The 17,072-nt window shown below is 57.8% G+C and overlaps 6 protein-coding genes across 7 annotated transcripts in view; 1 reads left to right on the top strand and 5 right to left on the bottom strand.

Annotated features, from left to right (window-relative positions):
• Positions 1-2,586: 2,586 nt before the first annotated feature.
• GGTG_07979 (hypothetical protein) lies at positions 2,587-3,207 on the bottom strand. The gene has a single exon (XM_009225812.1). The coding sequence runs from the start codon at positions 3,028-3,030 to the stop codon at positions 2,800-2,802; it is 231 nt and encodes a 76-aa protein (XP_009224076.1). The 5' UTR covers positions 3,031-3,207; the 3' UTR covers positions 2,587-2,799.
• Positions 3,208-4,355: 1,148 nt separating this feature from the next.
• GGTG_07978 (hypothetical protein) lies at positions 4,356-4,714 on the bottom strand (the record flags this gene model as incomplete). Its single annotated transcript, XM_009225811.1, has 2 exons — positions 4,356-4,384; positions 4,504-4,714. The coding sequence occupies 2 exons, from the start codon at positions 4,712-4,714 to the stop codon at positions 4,356-4,358; spliced, it is 240 nt and encodes a 79-aa protein (XP_009224075.1).
• Positions 4,715-4,901: 187 nt separating this feature from the next.
• GGTG_07977 (hypothetical protein) lies at positions 4,902-6,794 on the bottom strand. Its single transcript, XM_009225810.1, has 3 exons — positions 6,374-6,794; positions 5,915-6,279; positions 4,902-5,828 (listed from the first exon to the last, which is right to left on the bottom strand). The coding sequence occupies exons 1-3, from the start codon at positions 6,464-6,466 to the stop codon at positions 5,765-5,767; spliced, it is 522 nt and encodes a 173-aa protein (XP_009224074.1). The 5' UTR covers positions 6,467-6,794; the 3' UTR covers positions 4,902-5,764.
• Positions 6,795-6,974: 180 nt separating this feature from the next.
• GGTG_07976 (glucan synthesis regulatory protein) lies at positions 6,975-10,329 on the bottom strand. Its single transcript, XM_009225809.1, has 3 exons — positions 9,762-10,329; positions 9,630-9,682; positions 6,975-9,547 (listed from the first exon to the last, which is right to left on the bottom strand). Exons 1-3 carry the CDS (start codon positions 9,770-9,772, stop codon positions 7,941-7,943), a joined length of 1,671 nt encoding a protein of 556 aa, XP_009224073.1. The 5' UTR covers positions 9,773-10,329; the 3' UTR covers positions 6,975-7,940.
• A 2,298-nt stretch (positions 10,330-12,627) lies between these two features.
• GGTG_07975 (hypothetical protein) lies at positions 12,628-14,277 on the bottom strand (the record flags this gene model as incomplete). The annotated part of the gene is made up of 1 exon (XM_009225808.1): positions 12,628-14,277. The coding sequence occupies one exon, from the start codon at positions 14,275-14,277 to the stop codon at positions 12,628-12,630; it is 1,650 nt and encodes a 549-aa protein (XP_009224072.1).
• A 533-nt stretch (positions 14,278-14,810) lies between these two features.
• GGTG_07974 overlaps positions 14,811-17,072 on the top strand; it is a 2,971-nt gene continuing 709 nt past the window's right edge. The window contains exons 1-7 of one of the 2 annotated variants that reach the window (XM_009225807.1): positions 14,811-15,379; positions 15,490-15,521; positions 15,613-15,640; positions 15,715-15,722; positions 15,794-15,894; positions 15,976-16,146; positions 16,224-16,664. In XM_009225807.1, the coding sequence (XP_009224071.1) occupies positions 14,939-15,379; positions 15,490-15,521; positions 15,613-15,640; positions 15,715-15,722; positions 15,794-15,894; positions 15,976-16,146; positions 16,224-16,543 (1,101 nt within the window). In that variant the 5' untranslated portion in view covers positions 14,811-14,938 and the 3' untranslated portion in view covers positions 16,544-16,664. Of the gene's footprint in view, positions 15,380-15,489; positions 15,522-15,612; positions 15,641-15,714; positions 15,723-15,793; positions 15,895-15,975; positions 16,147-16,223; positions 17,048-17,072 lie in introns of both variants that reach the window. The other variant, XM_009225806.1, reaches the window with a different exon arrangement.

The raw sequence follows: 17,072 nt of genomic DNA, 5'->3' as shown, positions 1-17,072 counted from the left end.
GGATGCGAACCGATTTTCTGAGGTAGGTTTCCCCAAACGACTTGGAGAACAATGGATAAAGATCGACCGCATCTTGGGGCTAGATGCCTATGGGTGCTCAGCGCGGTAGCCACAAAACTCGACCTGCAGCTTATCCAAGGCCCGCGCCTCGGAATAGCTTCACTTGCATGCAAGCAACGCCCAGGTACCCCCCGCCGGCAGTGGGGTCGAGCTGCAAGGAGCTGCCCATGCTCGATGAGATCCAGGAGACGGCGGGAAAAACAAAAACAGGGGCGCTGGTCGGAGCAGGCGCTCACGCGCAAGGCAGAGCTTTTCCGGGCCCCAAGCAGAAACCCCACCCAGCAATCCAAGCTCCAAGGAACCGCCCATCGACCGCCCAAAGACGCAGGCCGGGGTGGACACACGAACCCAGTTCCCTCCCCGCCGGGGAGGTCACGATGATCACGGAGAGTGGGTATCGGCGAGAGGGGTTGGAGGGCGCCCCCGAAGTGGGTAATCCCAGCGAGAGGGGAAACGAGATGGATGACGAGTGTCCGCGTTTGTTTCGCCAGCTCGAGGCAGGGGCGGGGAGCGGCCAGTCGAACAGGATCTTGCTTTTTGCATCTCACCTCGGGCGCTTGGGTCCCAGCCCTGCAAAAATCGCACTGTCAGTCGTACCGTTTCCAAGGAGGCAAAAAGAAGACGGCCGCGATGGTAGTGAATTGTCAAGCCGGTAAACGGGACACCTCTCCGTTCTTTGACTTTAGATACGGAATCCCCTCGGACCCAGCATGTTTGGCTAATTGCTGTCGTTTCCTCATCCCGGTGCATCTTCCCAGCCGCCCGTATTCACCATGAACCAAGCAGCTTTGCAGCTTTTTGTTTTCTGGCTAGGGGCAAAGTGGGGGGTCGTGTTCAGCTTCTGGGGCACCTACTTGTCGCGTTTAAGGGAGGGGGCCGTTCATTTGGGGGGCTTGTTTTTGCTCATGTGCTCTCTTTTGAGACGAGCCAGACTGCGTCAAGGGACTCGGCGGCGGAGCTTAAAAAAAGGTCCAACTGTCATGGCCACGGAAGCATGGATGGGCAGACGGACAGCTGTGCCGCACGGCGCTGCGCTGTGGGCAGGTGCGTCATTGCCTGGGCAGGCAGGCTGGGTCACAACTGCTTTGAACGGGCTCAGATACAGGCTGTCCAGCACGCGGCGGATGGGCTTTTTGAGACGTTGGCAAGTGCATCCGGCAATGTTTCTTCTCTTGACCTTCTTTCCCTTTTGATCTGAATGGAAATGGCAGGAAAAAAGTAACAAGCCGCACCTTCCGGGAAACCCCCAGGAAGCCTGAATGACAAGGATCCAAGGACGAGTGCCTTCCGGTTGGGTCATGGCCGGCCGCCACTGGAGGGTGTGTTCGAATGACGAGGAGACGGGACTCTGGCGTCAGAGATTCGGTTGAACCATCGAGGACGTGGCCAGACCGTCCCCCCTCGGAGGAAAAGTCAATGCGACGAATTGCATCATTCCATACATTAGGCTCACGCATGCTGCCCGGGCTCCCCATGCGCTCCCGTCTTGAGACCGTCCAGCCTGTCGAGCCAGCTCTGCACGCTCCCGTCTGGACATTGGTAATCAGGAAAAAGGCTTTTTCTCTCTCTCTGAAGGACCCGACTCCGGGCCTGCCGCGACTCCGAGGAGCATGGGCGGCCAAGATTTAACCCAAATTTGATGTCTCTCTCGTGGGGTGACACGGGGGTGCAACGGCACACAAGACGGGAGGCACAGCTGTCTCCTCACCTTGTGGTTGCTCTGGGCCGGCCTGTGTAGGCTGGCTGGCTCCCTCGATGGCTCGATGGCTCGATCTCGGTCACCTGCGAGGTGTGGTGGGTGTGTAAAAGGCCCCCTGTATCCCAGAGGGAGAATCAGGAGAGGTGTACCCAGCAGAGGACAAGTGAAACACGATTGGCCCTGGCAACAAACACACTTCCGCCCGCCTCCGTTTCGTCTCCAATCGACATTTGGGCTGCAACGCAACGGACGGCCAGAGTTGTTGATAAGATTAGATGTTGCTCAGGCCGCCCAAATCTGTCCGCCTCACGCCTCTAGTCGAGATGAACAACCGGGCTGAAGGAAATGCTCACATTGACCAGAGACTGTCCATCCCACCCCTTCCAAAGGGCTCGGCCTGGGCAGCAAAAGTCGCGGGCATGGCTCATCCAAACACGATTCGTCGCCGAGTACGTTGCCACACGCCCCATTGGACCCCCAATTGGCCTATTGGAGCTTTGGAAGAGGTGGGAGAGCTCCGTGAGCTCTCGAATGCACTGCATCATCAATCGCCTTCCTCTGACCCGCTGTAGCTGCGTTCTAAGCCAATGGGAAATCGTTTGGCCAGGCGAGCGGTGCTACAAGCACAAACACCGTTCTGGAATGCCGCTCACATGTGTTGGGAGCTCACAGACACCGGGCAACTAGGAAGAAACAAAAAGAAAAAAAAAGACCTAATCATGGAATGCTAGACCGGCAGAGGGAAGGAACAGAGGCCCCCGTTTTGGGTTGCGCAGTGCAGGAGCTGTGCAGAAGGCAGAGCTCCAGGGTCCGCAGTGCTGCTTTACCTCTGTGCCAATCCGTCCCAAGCCCGCACTAAAATTCACCACTAAATGCTTTGCTGTACGCAATTGGGGTCCCATGACCCAATACCCATCAGCCCACGGCCTATCCTGGATCCGTCCGAGCTTGTAAACGAGCCTCGAACCGCCAGCATATCACGGACATGGGCCAGGAAATAGGACCCCCGTCCTCCCCTTTGTTGTTCTCCCCCTTCGATCTTAGCCCTGGTAAAAAAGGACGAGTTCCGATGCAGGCACGCTCAGGTTGGCGTCTCCGCCACCGCCGTGGGCAGAACTAAACCCGGGCCGGGTATTCTCGTAGCGCCATCGAGGAAAGTCTGCCCGATGGACGACGCTCCTCGATGCCCGGGAGCGGACAGCTCCATCTAGCCCCCCAAATGTCGGGGGGTTGTGTATATGCGACCCAACCGGAGGCAGTCCAGGGATCATGATGTCAAAATATGCCACGTGACGACAGCCATTGTGCAGCGGCTAGCCTGGTCCGAAGCCAGCCAGCATGCTTTCCACATCTGGCGAGATGTGGTTTCGAACGATACGTGGCACCAGAACGGCCTGCGGCCCCCGGTAGTAGGGGGCCCCGAATAGGGTAAAGCCTGGGGCGGGATGGGCGAGCATGTGATTCGCGCGTCTGGCCTGAAGTCTCTTTCTTTTGCTGCCGCCCTCCCCATCCATTGACATTCCTCCTCGGGGTCTGGAAGAAGTTGCGGTTGCTGGCGTTGAGGTCATCGGCCTGCTCTCGTGACGGACGCATCCGATGTAGGCATGAAATGAGCGCATGAATGAAATGAGGCTTTGGAGTCGTGGGAAACTTCAGGCACAGTAGAGGCAGGTAGTGACGCGCTGGGGGGTCTGGAACCGGTGCTTTCATTCACGGGCTGGAACATAGTAGTAGTAGGTACATGTATGCACGTCCCCAATTCCTGCTGTGTGGACTGAACTGACGGCGATTGGTTCAGACGGCAGGCGAGTTGACGGCGCAGCAGCCGCAGCGTGCTGAGACGTACACACTAGTCCAACCCCGTCTTTGACTCTCCCCTTGACCGCGGGCTTGTCAATTGAAAGGTGAAAGGGGGAAAAGAAGGGCCGTATTCTTTGTGATGATCGTTGCGTCTGCCCAGCCTGCAACAGCGGTTATCGTAGCATTAGATCACAGCCCACAAGATGGCGGGGTAGTGTCTAGGTAGGTATGTGTGTATGCGTGTGTGTGCCTCAACTCCCATCCATACCATCTCGACCTGGGGCCCCGGACACTCCGCCGCCGACCCCATCCACCCCTTGCCCACGAAATGCATCAGAGAGGGTCGACCGCCCGCTTCCCGTCGCAATACGGCCCGAGAAGTATCTTGAGAGAGGAGCCGTTTGGGGGGAGGGGGACCCGCGAGATGCAACCCCCTCCTGCTGAGCAACAGCTCTGGGAGGGGAGCAGCAAGGCAGAAGAGGACATGCAAAAAGAGGATAGGAGAGCTCCCGGCTGAGCTTTTTCTTTTCTTTCGGTATTCCCGTCCACCACCACCACTAAACTCCCCAGTTGGAGATGCCGAGGGGGGCAGGCGGGGAAGGGAAGGTGCCCTATCTCCTATGGCCGCCTGCATCCGATTTTCCTCTTTGAGCGAGCTGCATCGTCATAGGGGAGAGCTGCATAATACGCTTCTTGATCAACTCCCGTCGCTCGCTGCCTTCCACCACCACCACAACAAAATGGGAGGGCCGCACTCGTGTATCTCGAAGGGAGAAAAAATGTGACGATCCCGCCATCACACCCTCTTCGATTCATCTCTCGGCGCTGAGGGAGGCAGGACATGGCGGTGGTTTTAGTTGGAGGAGCCACACATCCTTTTGAGTCCTAAACAGGCCTGTTCACACACACACACACACCATCACCATTGCGAAAGAAAAACGTACCGATTGCCGGCTGCACGGAGCCCTGCAATGGTGGGCTATCGACGGCAGCCAACTTATCTCTCACTTTTCTTCTCCTTGTCTGTCGTTCTATCCAGCCACCCAGGCCGCGGCATACAGCCCACGTGCTCTCGACAAGCCATGGGGGACCTACCGTTACCAAGAAGTAATTCTCCCACCTCCCCCTTTTGATAGTCGGAGGAGATCCGTCCATGGTCTGAGACAGGCGGCTGGAGAAGCCACATTCTGTCAAAGACCCATTTTGTTCGCTCTACGCTTGTACCACTATCTCCTGCCGGATTCCGTCATGCGGTCCCCTTGTCGAGTAGCTAGGGGCAGGGAGGCATTACAAGTGTCTGTTGTTCAGGTCGGGGTGGTCCGTGAAAAAATAAAAAAAATATGTGCAAATGCCAAGAACATGTATAACAAGAACGTATAAATTAGCACGCCAAGTATGATATAAATGCAGAAACACGTAAACACTGCCGTGTCAACCACTGCCTCATCGCCCACCAGTCCGTGCTATCCGTCATATCTCGGGCTCCACTAACAGTTCCAGCCACATCTGACGCCCGTCTCGCTTGCATGCATCGCAGAGAGAGCGTCGGGGTCCAGAGGACGGTTGAGGGCGTCCCGGAATCTCGGAAACGGGTGCCCTCGTGCGTCCCTGCCGGTCTTAGACCCGGGCTAGCAAAGCGGGCCGTGGTGGGCAGAGGACAATGGGCGGTGTGTGGTACCTGGCTTGAGACGGGTAGGTAGCAAGGCTGTATATAACCCGCCGGCCTTTTCGCTGCTATTAGAATGACCCTCCCTTTTTTCAGACCGCTGGTCGGTGTGCAGGGTCGTTACATTGTCTGTGTGGGTCCCGTGGCTGCAAAAAGAAAGGCCCTGGCGGTTGACCGGACGCGTAGGAACGAAGTCTTCACATAAAACCATAAGACTAAAAATACAACAAAAGGAACCCTTGCGAACCATACCCTGTACAGGGGAGGGCTCGGCACTATATGACGCCTGATACCATGATAACCAACTGTAGCGCCATGTGGTGGCCGTTGCCATGCAGTGACGAGACATGCATCATGCGACACAGCGGCCGCGCGCGCGCGCAAATAAAACAACAGGGAGCAGGCTCGCCGAGCTCGCAGTCCGGCATGAGCCGCCGTCTGGATCTACTCGGGGGCGAGGGGACTAGGAAAGCAAGCCAGCAGTTAGGATGCTGAGCCCTTTGGTCCAAGCGGTGGAGGGTCGGGTACGTTGACGAGATTTAGAGAGCCAAGTTGTACGAGTACTCATCCTCCATGTTCTGGCTGATCCAGAGAACCGCGGAGCTGCCGTGTGCCGAGCGCGTTAGCCTTGCCATCGATTGCGATGTACCATCTAGGCCGTTCGCCCACACATCAGGAGTCCCTCTTACCTCAATCCCACCAGGGCGTTGGCCACGACGTTCTCGACGCCCATGCCCATGTAGGGGAACTCGATGCCGGGCGCGACGTAGCCGAGGACGAAGACGCAGACGCCACCGGCCATGCCGCCGGCGAGGCAGGCGAAGCCTAGGAACAGCACGACGCGGGCCTTCCAGGCCACGCCCGACGAGGAGCCGCTATAGCCGAGGCTGTCGCTGCCCAGGCGCGACTTCTCGACGCTGTTGATGATGAGCATGCCCAGGCTCGAGAAGATGAAGGGCAGCCAGTCCACAAACGTGACGTGCACGTCGGACCCGTTCCGCCCCGACTTGGACCACACGGCCGCGTCCAGGAGCGTGTAGAAGGCGAGCGAGAACTGTCCGAGGGGGAGGGGAGAGAGGGCGGGCGGCGGGTTAGCCTGTGGACGGGTTTCGGGGAGACCGGATGAGGCAGGGGAAGGGGAGGCATACAAGTGCGCCCGAGGCGTAAACCCCGGCGTTACGCGCCCAAATGCTGTTCAGCCATTGCGGCTTGCGGAACTTCCAGAGGCGCTCCTCCTCCATGTCTGCAGCCGGTCGGGTCTAAAGTGGGTATTTAAATGCGCCTGATTTGTGATATCAACGTCGTCCGTGACGAGGAAAACGTCGGCCGAGGATGGGCGCGTCGAGGTCTCGGGTCGTCGAGGTCGTCAGTAGAAAAGGATGCAAGCCTCGCGGGCGAAGCGCGATCGATCGATCGTCGAGCCGGCTCGGAGAATAGAAAGCAGAACGAGAATCGCTTCGGGCCGTGTGTTTGGCGGCAGAGTCTGTTTGCTTCTGCCGTTTGGTGTGCGGGCGCGTCGGGTCGAAGGGGGTTGTTGCTGGGTGAGCTGGAGCCGCTCCAGGTCGCTGTGAGGCGGAGAACATGACGACGCTGGGCCGCCGCGCGTATCTTGGCCATCGTGTCGGAAGGCCACGTGGGATGGCACGTGATAATAATGGGGTCGGACGCTCCTCGCCATCAACCAGATGCTAGGATCATCCACATTCCTCAACAAAAGCATAGAGAATTTCTGGCAGCGAGAGGATATCATAAAGCAGACACTGTTCTCACATTACAATATCGGAAATAGGTGGCCATAGATCAAGTTGCGTCATAACCATTACTATCCTCACTGGTAGACAGGGGGCAAGGTGTCAGCGACACCAGCTCAGAGCCCCATCATCGAGCCCATCCTGATGTTCGCGCAGATATATACAGCTTTGACAAAAAAAAACCCACCCCAAGCTCAAACCGAAAGATTATTCGAAGGGATCGCGGCTCTCTGGTCATCTAACGCTGCCGAGGTCGAACCCCCTGTGATTGCCCAGCCTGATGTTTCGTTGCCACAAAAGAATGGGAATCCATGTAACTCGGCCGAGTTGCGAGGTTGAAGTGCGACCCGAGGAATAATGGTGGAATTATAAAAGAGCCACATGCAACAAAGTTGCTGTGAGTGCAGCACGGCCAACTTTTGGAGGGGGAGAAAAGGAGACAAAGACCAGATTCGCGTTGTTGTTACAGGCCCGGAAAATGCCAGAGCCTTGGCCTGGGTCCTTGGGTTCCCCCTGATGACCAGAGCAATGTCTCTGGCAATAGGGATCCTGTTGAGCCAGGCGAAATTTGATACATTTGACGAGCCCTCAAAACATGGTAATAAGAATGAGGCTTTCGTTGCCGAACGAAGGAGCCTGGGGAAATTCGAGACGCCGTCGCCTCTTAATGCTGCATGTATCGGACGTGGTGGGAGAAGACAAAAAACAAAGGAGTAAAAGATGATAATGATGAACGTGGGCATGAGAACCAGAAGGAAACGAGAAAATAAATAAAGGCATGGCAACGCTGGACTGTAAGTCGTAAGCTGCCGTAGAGGACGCCGTGAAACGCCGAAATGTCCAGTGCTCGTCTTCGTCTCTCAATAACATAACAATCCTCCTCCATCAGGCCCCCCGGAATTTTGCTCGCAAGGACACGCGAGGAGCCCACAAATTCGTAAACGCGTCATGTGACCGAATCTCTCTAGATTTCGATCGTCTTCATGGACTCCTCCAGTCCTGCCGGCTGCTTGCCGTTTGCCTTGGCTGATTTCCCATTGGCGTCGGAGGGCGAGGCCATCTTGTTGCTTTCGGCGGGAGAGCTGGGTGCTGTTGGTACCGAGGCCTTTCCGTTCATCAGGTTCGAGATCCTATCCGGGGTTCCAGTCCTGACCTCATCCTTGCTCACACTCGGCCGCGGAGTGTCAAGCTCGACTAGGTTCTCCTTGGGCTTGGTGCTAGGCGGGCTGGTAGGGGAGATGCCGAGTTCAGAGTCGGGCAGGGAAGTCTCTTCTGTAACCCTGGCCAGAGGGCTAGACTTTCCGTAACCAGGGCGGTTGGGGCTTGCAAGAGGGGACGTGACACTCAGGCGCTGAAGCGGCCTTCCTCGAGGCTCCGGGTTGGCATCGATCGGGCTAGTGTAGGGCGATCCGGGGGCAGTGGGTGAAGCGGCACCGACGGGAACGACGGACCTCCTCTTGGCACCAAGACGGCCATTCTTCTGGTCCGTTCTCCACCTCAGAATGTCAAAGTATGACGGCTCGACACGCGAAGTCTTGAACTCGCGCAGCTTTAGTTCTTTGGTATCTTCATCGACCCACCACTTTCCGCTGTTCAAGTCGTCGGCAACAACGGCGAGGAAATGGCCCCAGGAGCGGGCGACGACGTATTTGGTGTCGTAGTCGCGTCCGAACAGAATAACCTGACCCCAGGTACCAGCAGGGCCCGGAGCCAGATCGATTGCCAGGTTGTTGCCGCCCCAGTCACGGACAAGGGGAATCCAAGCGGGGTGTGCGTAGGCCTTTTGAATGGCGTTGGGAGGGATCGAGTCCTGACGGGCGAGAAGATCTTGCCGCCAGTTCGTCCGGCTGGGTGAAGACGACGCGCTGGAAGGACCGGCCCTTGACGAGGATGCATGGCTGCTGCTGCCACCGAGTGCTTTCGAGGGGATGGCGGGATTCACGATGTTGGTATCCATCAAGAACTCGTGGTTCACCTTCCTCCAGTTCTCCCACTCCTGCACTATCTCCTCGCAATCGAGCAGCATTGCGCTGAAGATAATGCCGGTAGGAATACCGCCGCGCTCTTGACCGTCGTGAATTGCCAGGGACTCGCGGACGTCCATCGGAAGCGAGCAATCCAGCTGGTGCTCCAGCTCGTTGAGATCGTTGTTGGTGCATCCCTCGCAGACCTGATCGAACAGTTCGGGGTAGTTTTCGTCTGCCCACCTGTCGATGCGCTTCCAGCTGTGGTGGACAGGAGGGGCGGGCGGCATACCGTCCTGGAAGGACTGCATGGGGATCTCTCCGACAGGACTGTTATTCTCGTAGCCATCTCCGTCCGACCTTCTAGCACTCTCGCCCCGGAGTCCGGGTGAGTATGGCCTGATGGGGCCGGGGCTCAGCGCGGGCGATAGGGCGCCATTATCGTATGCGGTTCCGCTCCTAGGGAAGCGTGCTATTTCATCGGCGAATGGGGACGAGAGGTCGGCTCGGGACTCGGAGGCGGTGGCAACAGATGTCAAGCCGCCCATCCCTCCTTGCCCAAGGGGGACGTGACGGCCCGTGCGATATGGCGAGTCGAAATTAGAGTCTGCGGGAGGATTTGCCGTGGTTAGCATGACGCTGAGACGGTTACGATGTCATGGGTTGGCGGAGGGGTGGTTTGCGCATACGTCGGTCATAGCTCGTCATCGAATGCCAAAAGGATTTGAAGACATTGCCAAGCCTGCAATGTTTGGTGTTTCTAGTCAGTAAGGTGTCGTCTCGGGAGCAGTCTTTGAGGAGACAATGATCCAAGTACGTACGATTCCGACATGGTGGGCGGTTGTTCTGGGCGAACAGGAGACGCGGAAGAGGGCTTGTTGACGTCGGGTCACCGGTCTTGTCGCTGTTGTTGGGCCGGTGGTTGGCTTTCTTGGCCTCCCGCGCGAGACGTGTTCAGGCAGCGGAGCAGCCGACAGAGGAGGCAGAGAAGAAGAAAAAATCCCTGGCGGTAAAATGAGCCGCCGACAGAGAAAAGCGACTATTATTAAATTCGGATCGAGTCCTGGCGTCGGCAGTGGGATCCCAGAGTCGCGCCGAGAAAGGGCGTCGTCGGATGGAGGGTTCAACGAAGGACGTAAACAGAAGGAAGCGGCCAACGAGAGCAACGAACGGGTCGGCGGCGCTATTGGACGTGTCAATGAAGCACGGAATTCCTGGCCCGAAACTGACTCTGTCGAGTGTCTGCTGGAGCCGTGGTGGCGAGCAAGAGGTCGAGGCAAAAAGGGAAAGAAGGACGAAGAAATTAAAGAGGGAGCGACCAAGGCATAGATGTCACAAGGAAAAAAAAATGCAAATGGAAATGCTCTCCCGTTTTTCCCCTGTCCAGAGAGGCGAGATCATAGGAGGAAGGGGGGTGCCGGGGTGGATTTGGAGATTGCTGCCAGAAGTGAATGGGCCAGTGGGAGCGACCCACTCTCTGCACGCTTTCGTGCTAGCGTACCAGTCCCAATTCCGGATGGGATGCCACTGCCGACCTGCGAATGGCGGTCGCCCGTTGCCAACCGCTGTACTAGCCACAGGCCACCCAGGGGGGATGTTCAGTGTGTTGCACCGCCTGGCGCCGCTGCTAGTCAGGGCGCAAAGTGGGGGCGAGCAGTGGCGTTCAGGGGCAGACGCAACCCACTTCGCCAGGCTAGCCCAACCGCCTGCAGAACCGCGATATGCAGTCGGATGACCCGGGCGCGATGGTCGAGTGTGTGCCCCGGTGTCGCTATGGGTGATGCGCTTTTGAGTGGAAGGGATTGGTTGGTGCGCCAGGTCGTAACTTGCTTTTTCTTGATTGCGTGAGTGTGCAAAGGGAACATGTCAAGACTTGCGTTCCCAAGAGACCGTTGATGTTTCAGCGGCGTCACGCCCGAGGAAACGAACTCGATTGATTGCTACCAACGCCCAACCAAACCTGCGGGATGCTACCAAGGCAAGCATGGCCTCCTAATACGTAGACTTTTGGGATTGACGCTCACCTCCAGGGCTGGCCACTCTCTCACCGCGCAATGCTGATGCTTGGACCATATCTGCCCCGAAACGCCCTGGTCCATTCGTCAATAATGCCCACCTCGCCTGGCCTCTTCTTTCGAGCCACCTTGTTTTGCCATGCCTTTCCTCTTTGGCCGACCCGCCGTGCTACAATCGACGTTACCTTGTATTTGCTGCCATCCCACCACACCCCTTTTTGCCTGTCATGCTGGCCCGCGGCACGTTGGCTGCGGGAGCCCGACTGTCCCTGTCGCCCCTTTCACATCTGCATCATTTCCCTCATGCACTGCGGCGGGCCCATAATTTCCTGGGTTGGGTCATCAGAACCCGCCCGCCTGGCGCAATGCACGGCACATTCCAGAAAGAAGGCAGGAAGGAAGGCAGAAGGCAGCAAGCAGCACGGACAGTCTTGGAATTCTAAATTTACCGCTTGATGACTGGCGGCGAAGGGGGGAAACCGGAAGTAGAGAACATGAAAACATGCACGGCGGGGCTGCTCGGGCTCTCCAGCCAAGCGAGGTGCCATCGGAAAACGGGAGCCAAGATGGGACTACGCTCGAAATCCCGCTCCCCAGTCGCGTTGGTGCTGGCGTTTCATGCCTGTCGACGTCAGGGCCAGGCGGCGGGTTTCCTTGGTTTAGACACGCTGCCCTCTGGCGCCGGTCCGCCGGTTTAGAGGCCGCATCCTGCAGCTCGGCAACGGTGGCTAGCAGGAGATGGCCGCTTTGATACTATCTGTGCGTGTATGCTTTCTTCGACTTGGACTCGCCATCTCTTGTCGGGCCGTTTTCCGTTTTGCGCTGCGCCAGCACTTTTCCTGAAAGGGGCCTTTTCGCCAGCAAGATTTCAACACCATGTCCTGTGCGTCCCCAGGAAACCTCTGTTTCTGTCCACAGAGCATCAGAAGGTAGCATCACCACATCGAGGTGTCGCGTGTCGCCACTTTGCGCAGGTTCTGCAACATGACGCTCCGCAGCATGCTGGAACCACCTCGCGCCGCGCGTGCTGATTCGCTAGCCCAGGAGGCAAACAAGCTACCGTTCAAGTGCCGTGTTTCGTGACTGGGGGAGCTAATGCCGCACGACCTGAAAAGCAATCATGAGAGCCCATTACCACACCCACGACCAAAGGATGGAGGGGGTCTTTTCAAGCTTCAGGCCATGTGCACGACCCCGCATTCACAGGCTGTGGGCGTCGCCGCCTCAAATGCGACCACCCTGGCACAGCAGGTCACTTGCGACCTACGTGGTGCGCCAGCCACACTTGGTCGCGTTCCGGGAAAGAACGTGTGTCGGATACATTGCGACATACGTCAACGACTTCCAAGGACACCGCCGTTGAGGTTTTGGTGTGGCTGGCCCTGAAGTACGGGGTCAAGCCGGGCCGGGCCGGGCCAGGGCCAGCCGTTGGTCGAAGTTGTTCAAGCTGAATGATTGGGCCTCGTCAGCCTTCGTCAAGGGTGGTGAGCTGATGACGGACTTGGCGTCCTGCGGAGACGACAAGACGGCACCCCCATGGGGAACCGAGCACATAGCAAAACATGCCTCGGGAGACAGCGGAAACGGCCTTGTGAAAGTGGTCTTGATTCGCTATGGATGGTAACGACACGCGGAAAGGTAATGCTTCCTACAAGATATGATAGCTCCTCGCTCAGTGCGACCAATGGAGACCGAGAGTCTCCATGAAATCCTCCAGTGCCTGGTCGTCCAAAAGCTTCGTGTCGCTGTCGACTCCTCCGATTCCCTCGACCCACTTCCCGCGCGGCCAGGGGTCCAGGTCGAACTGGATGTACTGCATCACATCCTTGCGCGCCGGCCTCAGCCCGACGCCGTACCGGGGCGTGGCTCCGCAGGGAAACTCGCACCTCCGGGGGCAGTAGGAGTAGCGGAAGCCGAAACGGCCGCACCGGACCTTGCGCGGCGGCGGCAGGTCGTAGCTGAGGAAGACGCCGTCGCCCCTGCGCGCGCGGGTCCCGCGGATCCCACCGGCGCCCTCGGGCGCCTGCGCGTCGCCCTTCCAGTCGCCACGCCCCATGGAGAAGACGCGCAGGCGGGAGCCGGCGAAGGCGTCGCGCCACCGCGGTAGGACGTCGTGCCAGCGGAGCTGGAAGGACAGGTCCTCCGTCTCGGGGTCCGACGGCGGCTGATACCACATACTGCCGCTGTGGGGGTTCTTGATGCGCGCGTGCCATATAATTGGGCAGTCGTCCAGATAGAGCTCCTCGAGCCCGGCGGCCGGGGTGGTGCTGTTGGTGGCGGCTGCGAGCCCGGCGATCCAGTCGACTTGCCAGTCGTGCGCGAAGACGTGCCTTCCGAGGGCTAGCACGCGCAGGTTCGGGAGCCCGCCGCCGGAGGGGTTGATGGCCCGGAAATTCATCACGGGACACCAACCCCAATAGTGGGCGTCGTAAAGCGAAAGCACTCGCAGGTTCTGGGCCACAGCGGGGGACAGCCATGCTAAGGGAATGCGGCTGTAGAAGTGATGGTTTTCCGGCTGCAAGAAATGAACCCTGGGCATGATTTCACCGCCGCGCCTCTCATAGCCCGCGCGTGTGACGAGAAGCTTGAGTGAGCGGAATGATGGGGCGGCCAGGATGGTTCGAAGGGCACCCGGGTCGATCAAATGGGCGTCGTAGGGGGAAAGGTTGGCAATGGTGAGCCCTTCCAGCCCAATTGGACGAGGATCCGTGTTGGGGAACTTTGGGTGCCCAGGCTGGGGGTACAGCTTGTCAGGGTCGAAAAGGGGACTGGTACGATTGACAGGTGTCTTGTCGGTGTAGGCCCCCGATAGTGCGTTGATGGCGATATGGAGCACTTGGAGGCGGAACTTGGTGCTCTCCCTGCTGTTGTGGACATGGAAAAGGTGGTGGTGAGACACCAGTTCGCGCTGGACGATCTTGTTGAAGCGGACGTTCAGGGTCCGTAGATTGCGAAAACAAGCCAGTCGAGGCAGGACCCGGAGGAACGGTCTCTGGCCGCAATAGTTGGACGCCTCATAGCCCTCGAAGGCATCCAAAGTGACTTCGTGGACGAGACCACGGAGGTGCTCCGCTTCGCTGATCTGCCTGAAGGACTCGATGTGCGGAGGTGTACCGACGACGTCTGGGTGATGCCATAGATTCCGTATTGAGCGGAGCTCGACATGGCGGAATGCGATCTCAGTCGCGCGAGACAGGAAGCCGCGGCACACTAAGCGACAGGCAAGGACTGCCTCCTTTGGCAACTGGAGGAGGACGAGATCCTGAACCTCGACCGGCAATCTGTGCATCGATGCCCTGTCGCGGCTCCTGGTGGTTCGCATGCTGGCGTGGGGGTCGGGTGCTGTCTAGATTGGTGAAAGGCAGTGTCTGGTGTGCAGACCCAGAAGCCGCCCTTCTAATCTGAAGGGGCACTAATTTATATGTGGCAAAAGACCAAAGGCTGTGTATAACATACTTTTTGACACCTATACATTGAAGAGCTTGCGTGCGTGTAGATGCAGTAAATGGCATCTGGCTTGTCAAGACTATTAGTTTGGCTAACAAGCGGGTTGGCTAACAAGCAGGTTGGCTAACAAGCGGTTTGGCTAACAAGCAAAACAGTGGCATCAACACACGGCGCAGCTGTTGCCTGCTCTCTCCCCCAAACACAGTTCCGAGGGTTGAATCAAACAGCAAAATTTCCTGGCATACTCCCGTAGCAACAACAGTCACAATAATTTCTATGAGGAGTGCATGTAAAAAGCATGAGTGGCTCACGTGTTTGGGTGTTTGGTGTTTGAGGCTGTCGCAGAGCCACATGGAGAGATCACGTTGTGGTTTAGCGGCTGAGAGTGGATTCTTTTTCGTGTTGCATGCGTCGTGGAATTTGCTTTTGTTTGGGGCCTGGCAACGCAACCAACCATCAGACACAGCAAACACCGCCCTTGACCTGCCTAATATCCACCACGCCCATCCCTGTGTCCGACATCAATCCCGCGACGCATGCTAACCCGACCACCTCTGCGCTTCCACCCCAAACCGACCCTGGTGCTGCAAAGGAAGCCGCCACCAACAGTCAGAACCATGGCATCTGAATCCCGGCCCCGGTCCCGGTCCCGGTCGCCGACGCGGACCCAGTTCGCGGTGCACCCCATCGCCCGGTTCGCGGGGGAGAGCCAGCCGGTGCGGCGGCCAAAGGAGTTTGCGTGCTTCTCCTACGACCCCAACCACGAATTCCGCCTCGACGGCAGCTCCATGAAGTGGTACTACCCGCCGCGGCTGGGCGCCGACCTGTCCGGGGGCTTCGGGACCTTTGACAAGCTCGACGACGCCGCCACCGACGAGCACATCGACAGCCTGCTCAAGACCATCATGGCCCATGAGCAGAGCACGGGCCAGAAGATCGACGCCCAGATCGTCACCTGGCGCGGCATCATGACCAAGGTATGGCTGAGCCCGGCCCATCTTTATTTTCATCCCGCGTTTGGGACGTCCTGTGATGTGATTGCGCCGAGAAAGGCGATGAGTGCTGACACAAGTGATTGTGCGTACAGCTCATGTCTGCCCCCTATGAGAATGAGGACGGGTAGGACTCCAATCTCAATAGGAATCTCATTCCCTACGCTTGTCGAGATTTGAATGCAAGCTAAAACATGTCGCCGTCCGTGTCATCAAAGATTCGACCTGAATGCGACTTTATACCAGGTAGGAGGACTAGTAGAGTGACATCCCAGTGCACTTTGACAAGTAAAACTGACAACATTTACGCCAATTGTCAGGGCTGCGTGTAAGCACTCCCTAACCCTGGGGAAACATTGCATGGCGTGGCGTGAAACTGACCCAACTTCCTTCGCGCAGTTTCATCGAGGAGGATTTCAAATGCAGAATGGACGCTAGACGGGCCCAAGATGCACAGCCTTGGAAAGCCCCCATTCCCCGAGAGATGTACACATATTGGGGTATGTGGGCATGTGTTGTCTGATCTGAGGTCTGGGGAAACGACGCTCCGACCATTTCTGACTGGGCCGTTCCGCTGGCAGGCTACAAGTTCGAGACCCTCGCGACATTGCCCAAGCCGTGGGGCGAGATATCTCGCGACTACATCGAAGGCCGCGAGAGCCAGCAGGTGAGCAACAAGGAGCAATACTGCTCCGTTGTACGCACCGGCCTCGGCAAGACGACACTATGCCTGGGCGGCGAGGTAGACGCGAGTGAGTACCAGTCCTTTCTTGACATGGAAACTCGACAGGGCCGACGGGCTAAAATCACACAACAACAACAAAAAAAGTCTGGGACTCCAAGCCCGAGCACGGCCAGCCCATCAACTGGGTCGAGCTCAAAACGACGGCCGAGGTGCGCAACGAGCGCGACGCCATGAGGCAGGACGGCAAGCTGCTCAAGTGGTGGATCCAGAGCTTCATGCTGGGCGTGCCCAAGATCATCGTCGGCCACCGCTCGCGCAACGGCATCCTGGTCCGCGTCGAGGAGATGCAAACTGCCGAGATCCCGAACCTGGTGCAGAGCCGGAGCAAGGGCCGCAGCTGGGACGGCAACACGTGCATCAACTTTTGCTCGGCGGTTCTTGAATGTGAGTGGTTTTGTTGGTAGCCGGTGCATGTCTATTGCAACTTGGCTCACCAAGTGCATGTCGACTGCAAAAAAAAAACCCCCCAGGGATCCGCGCAAGCGTGGATGACGACGGCGTCTATCGCATACGGCGCGAGCCCAGGTCCAACAGCATCGGGCTGTTCAAGGTCGAGCAGACGGGCCACGGCAAGATCCTGACGGACGAGTTTATCAACTGGAGGATAAAGCTTTCGTTGCCTCCTCCGCCTGACGCTGGAGAAAGCGGCGGGGAGGCCAACGGTAAATGAAAATGGGACGAGGAACAGAGGCGTACAGAGTTGATTTGGTTTACAATACACCCAAGGAACGGTTGTATGAGTCTCGTACGGTGTGGGATTTGGGATTTGGGATTTGGGATTTGCGGCGGTTTTTGTTTTTGTGCCCACCCATTCTCTGATCATGAGGGAGGCACTAGGGGCAATTTGAGTGATGAGCCGGGCGAGCTAAAGCAGACTCGGATATTTGGACATGGAAGCACATGAGCAGGTATGCCGTGAGGAAAATGCTGGCC

The sequence above is a fragment of the Gaeumannomyces tritici genome, assembly GCF_000145635.1.
Source record: "Gaeumannomyces tritici R3-111a-1 unplaced genomic scaffold supercont2.4, whole genome shotgun sequence".
In the NCBI taxonomy this organism is placed as follows: domain Eukaryota; kingdom Fungi; phylum Ascomycota; class Sordariomycetes; order Magnaporthales; family Magnaporthaceae; genus Gaeumannomyces; species Gaeumannomyces tritici.
The sequence above is the reverse complement of the archived record's forward strand: the minus strand, read 5'-3'. Positions and strand labels throughout refer to the sequence as shown.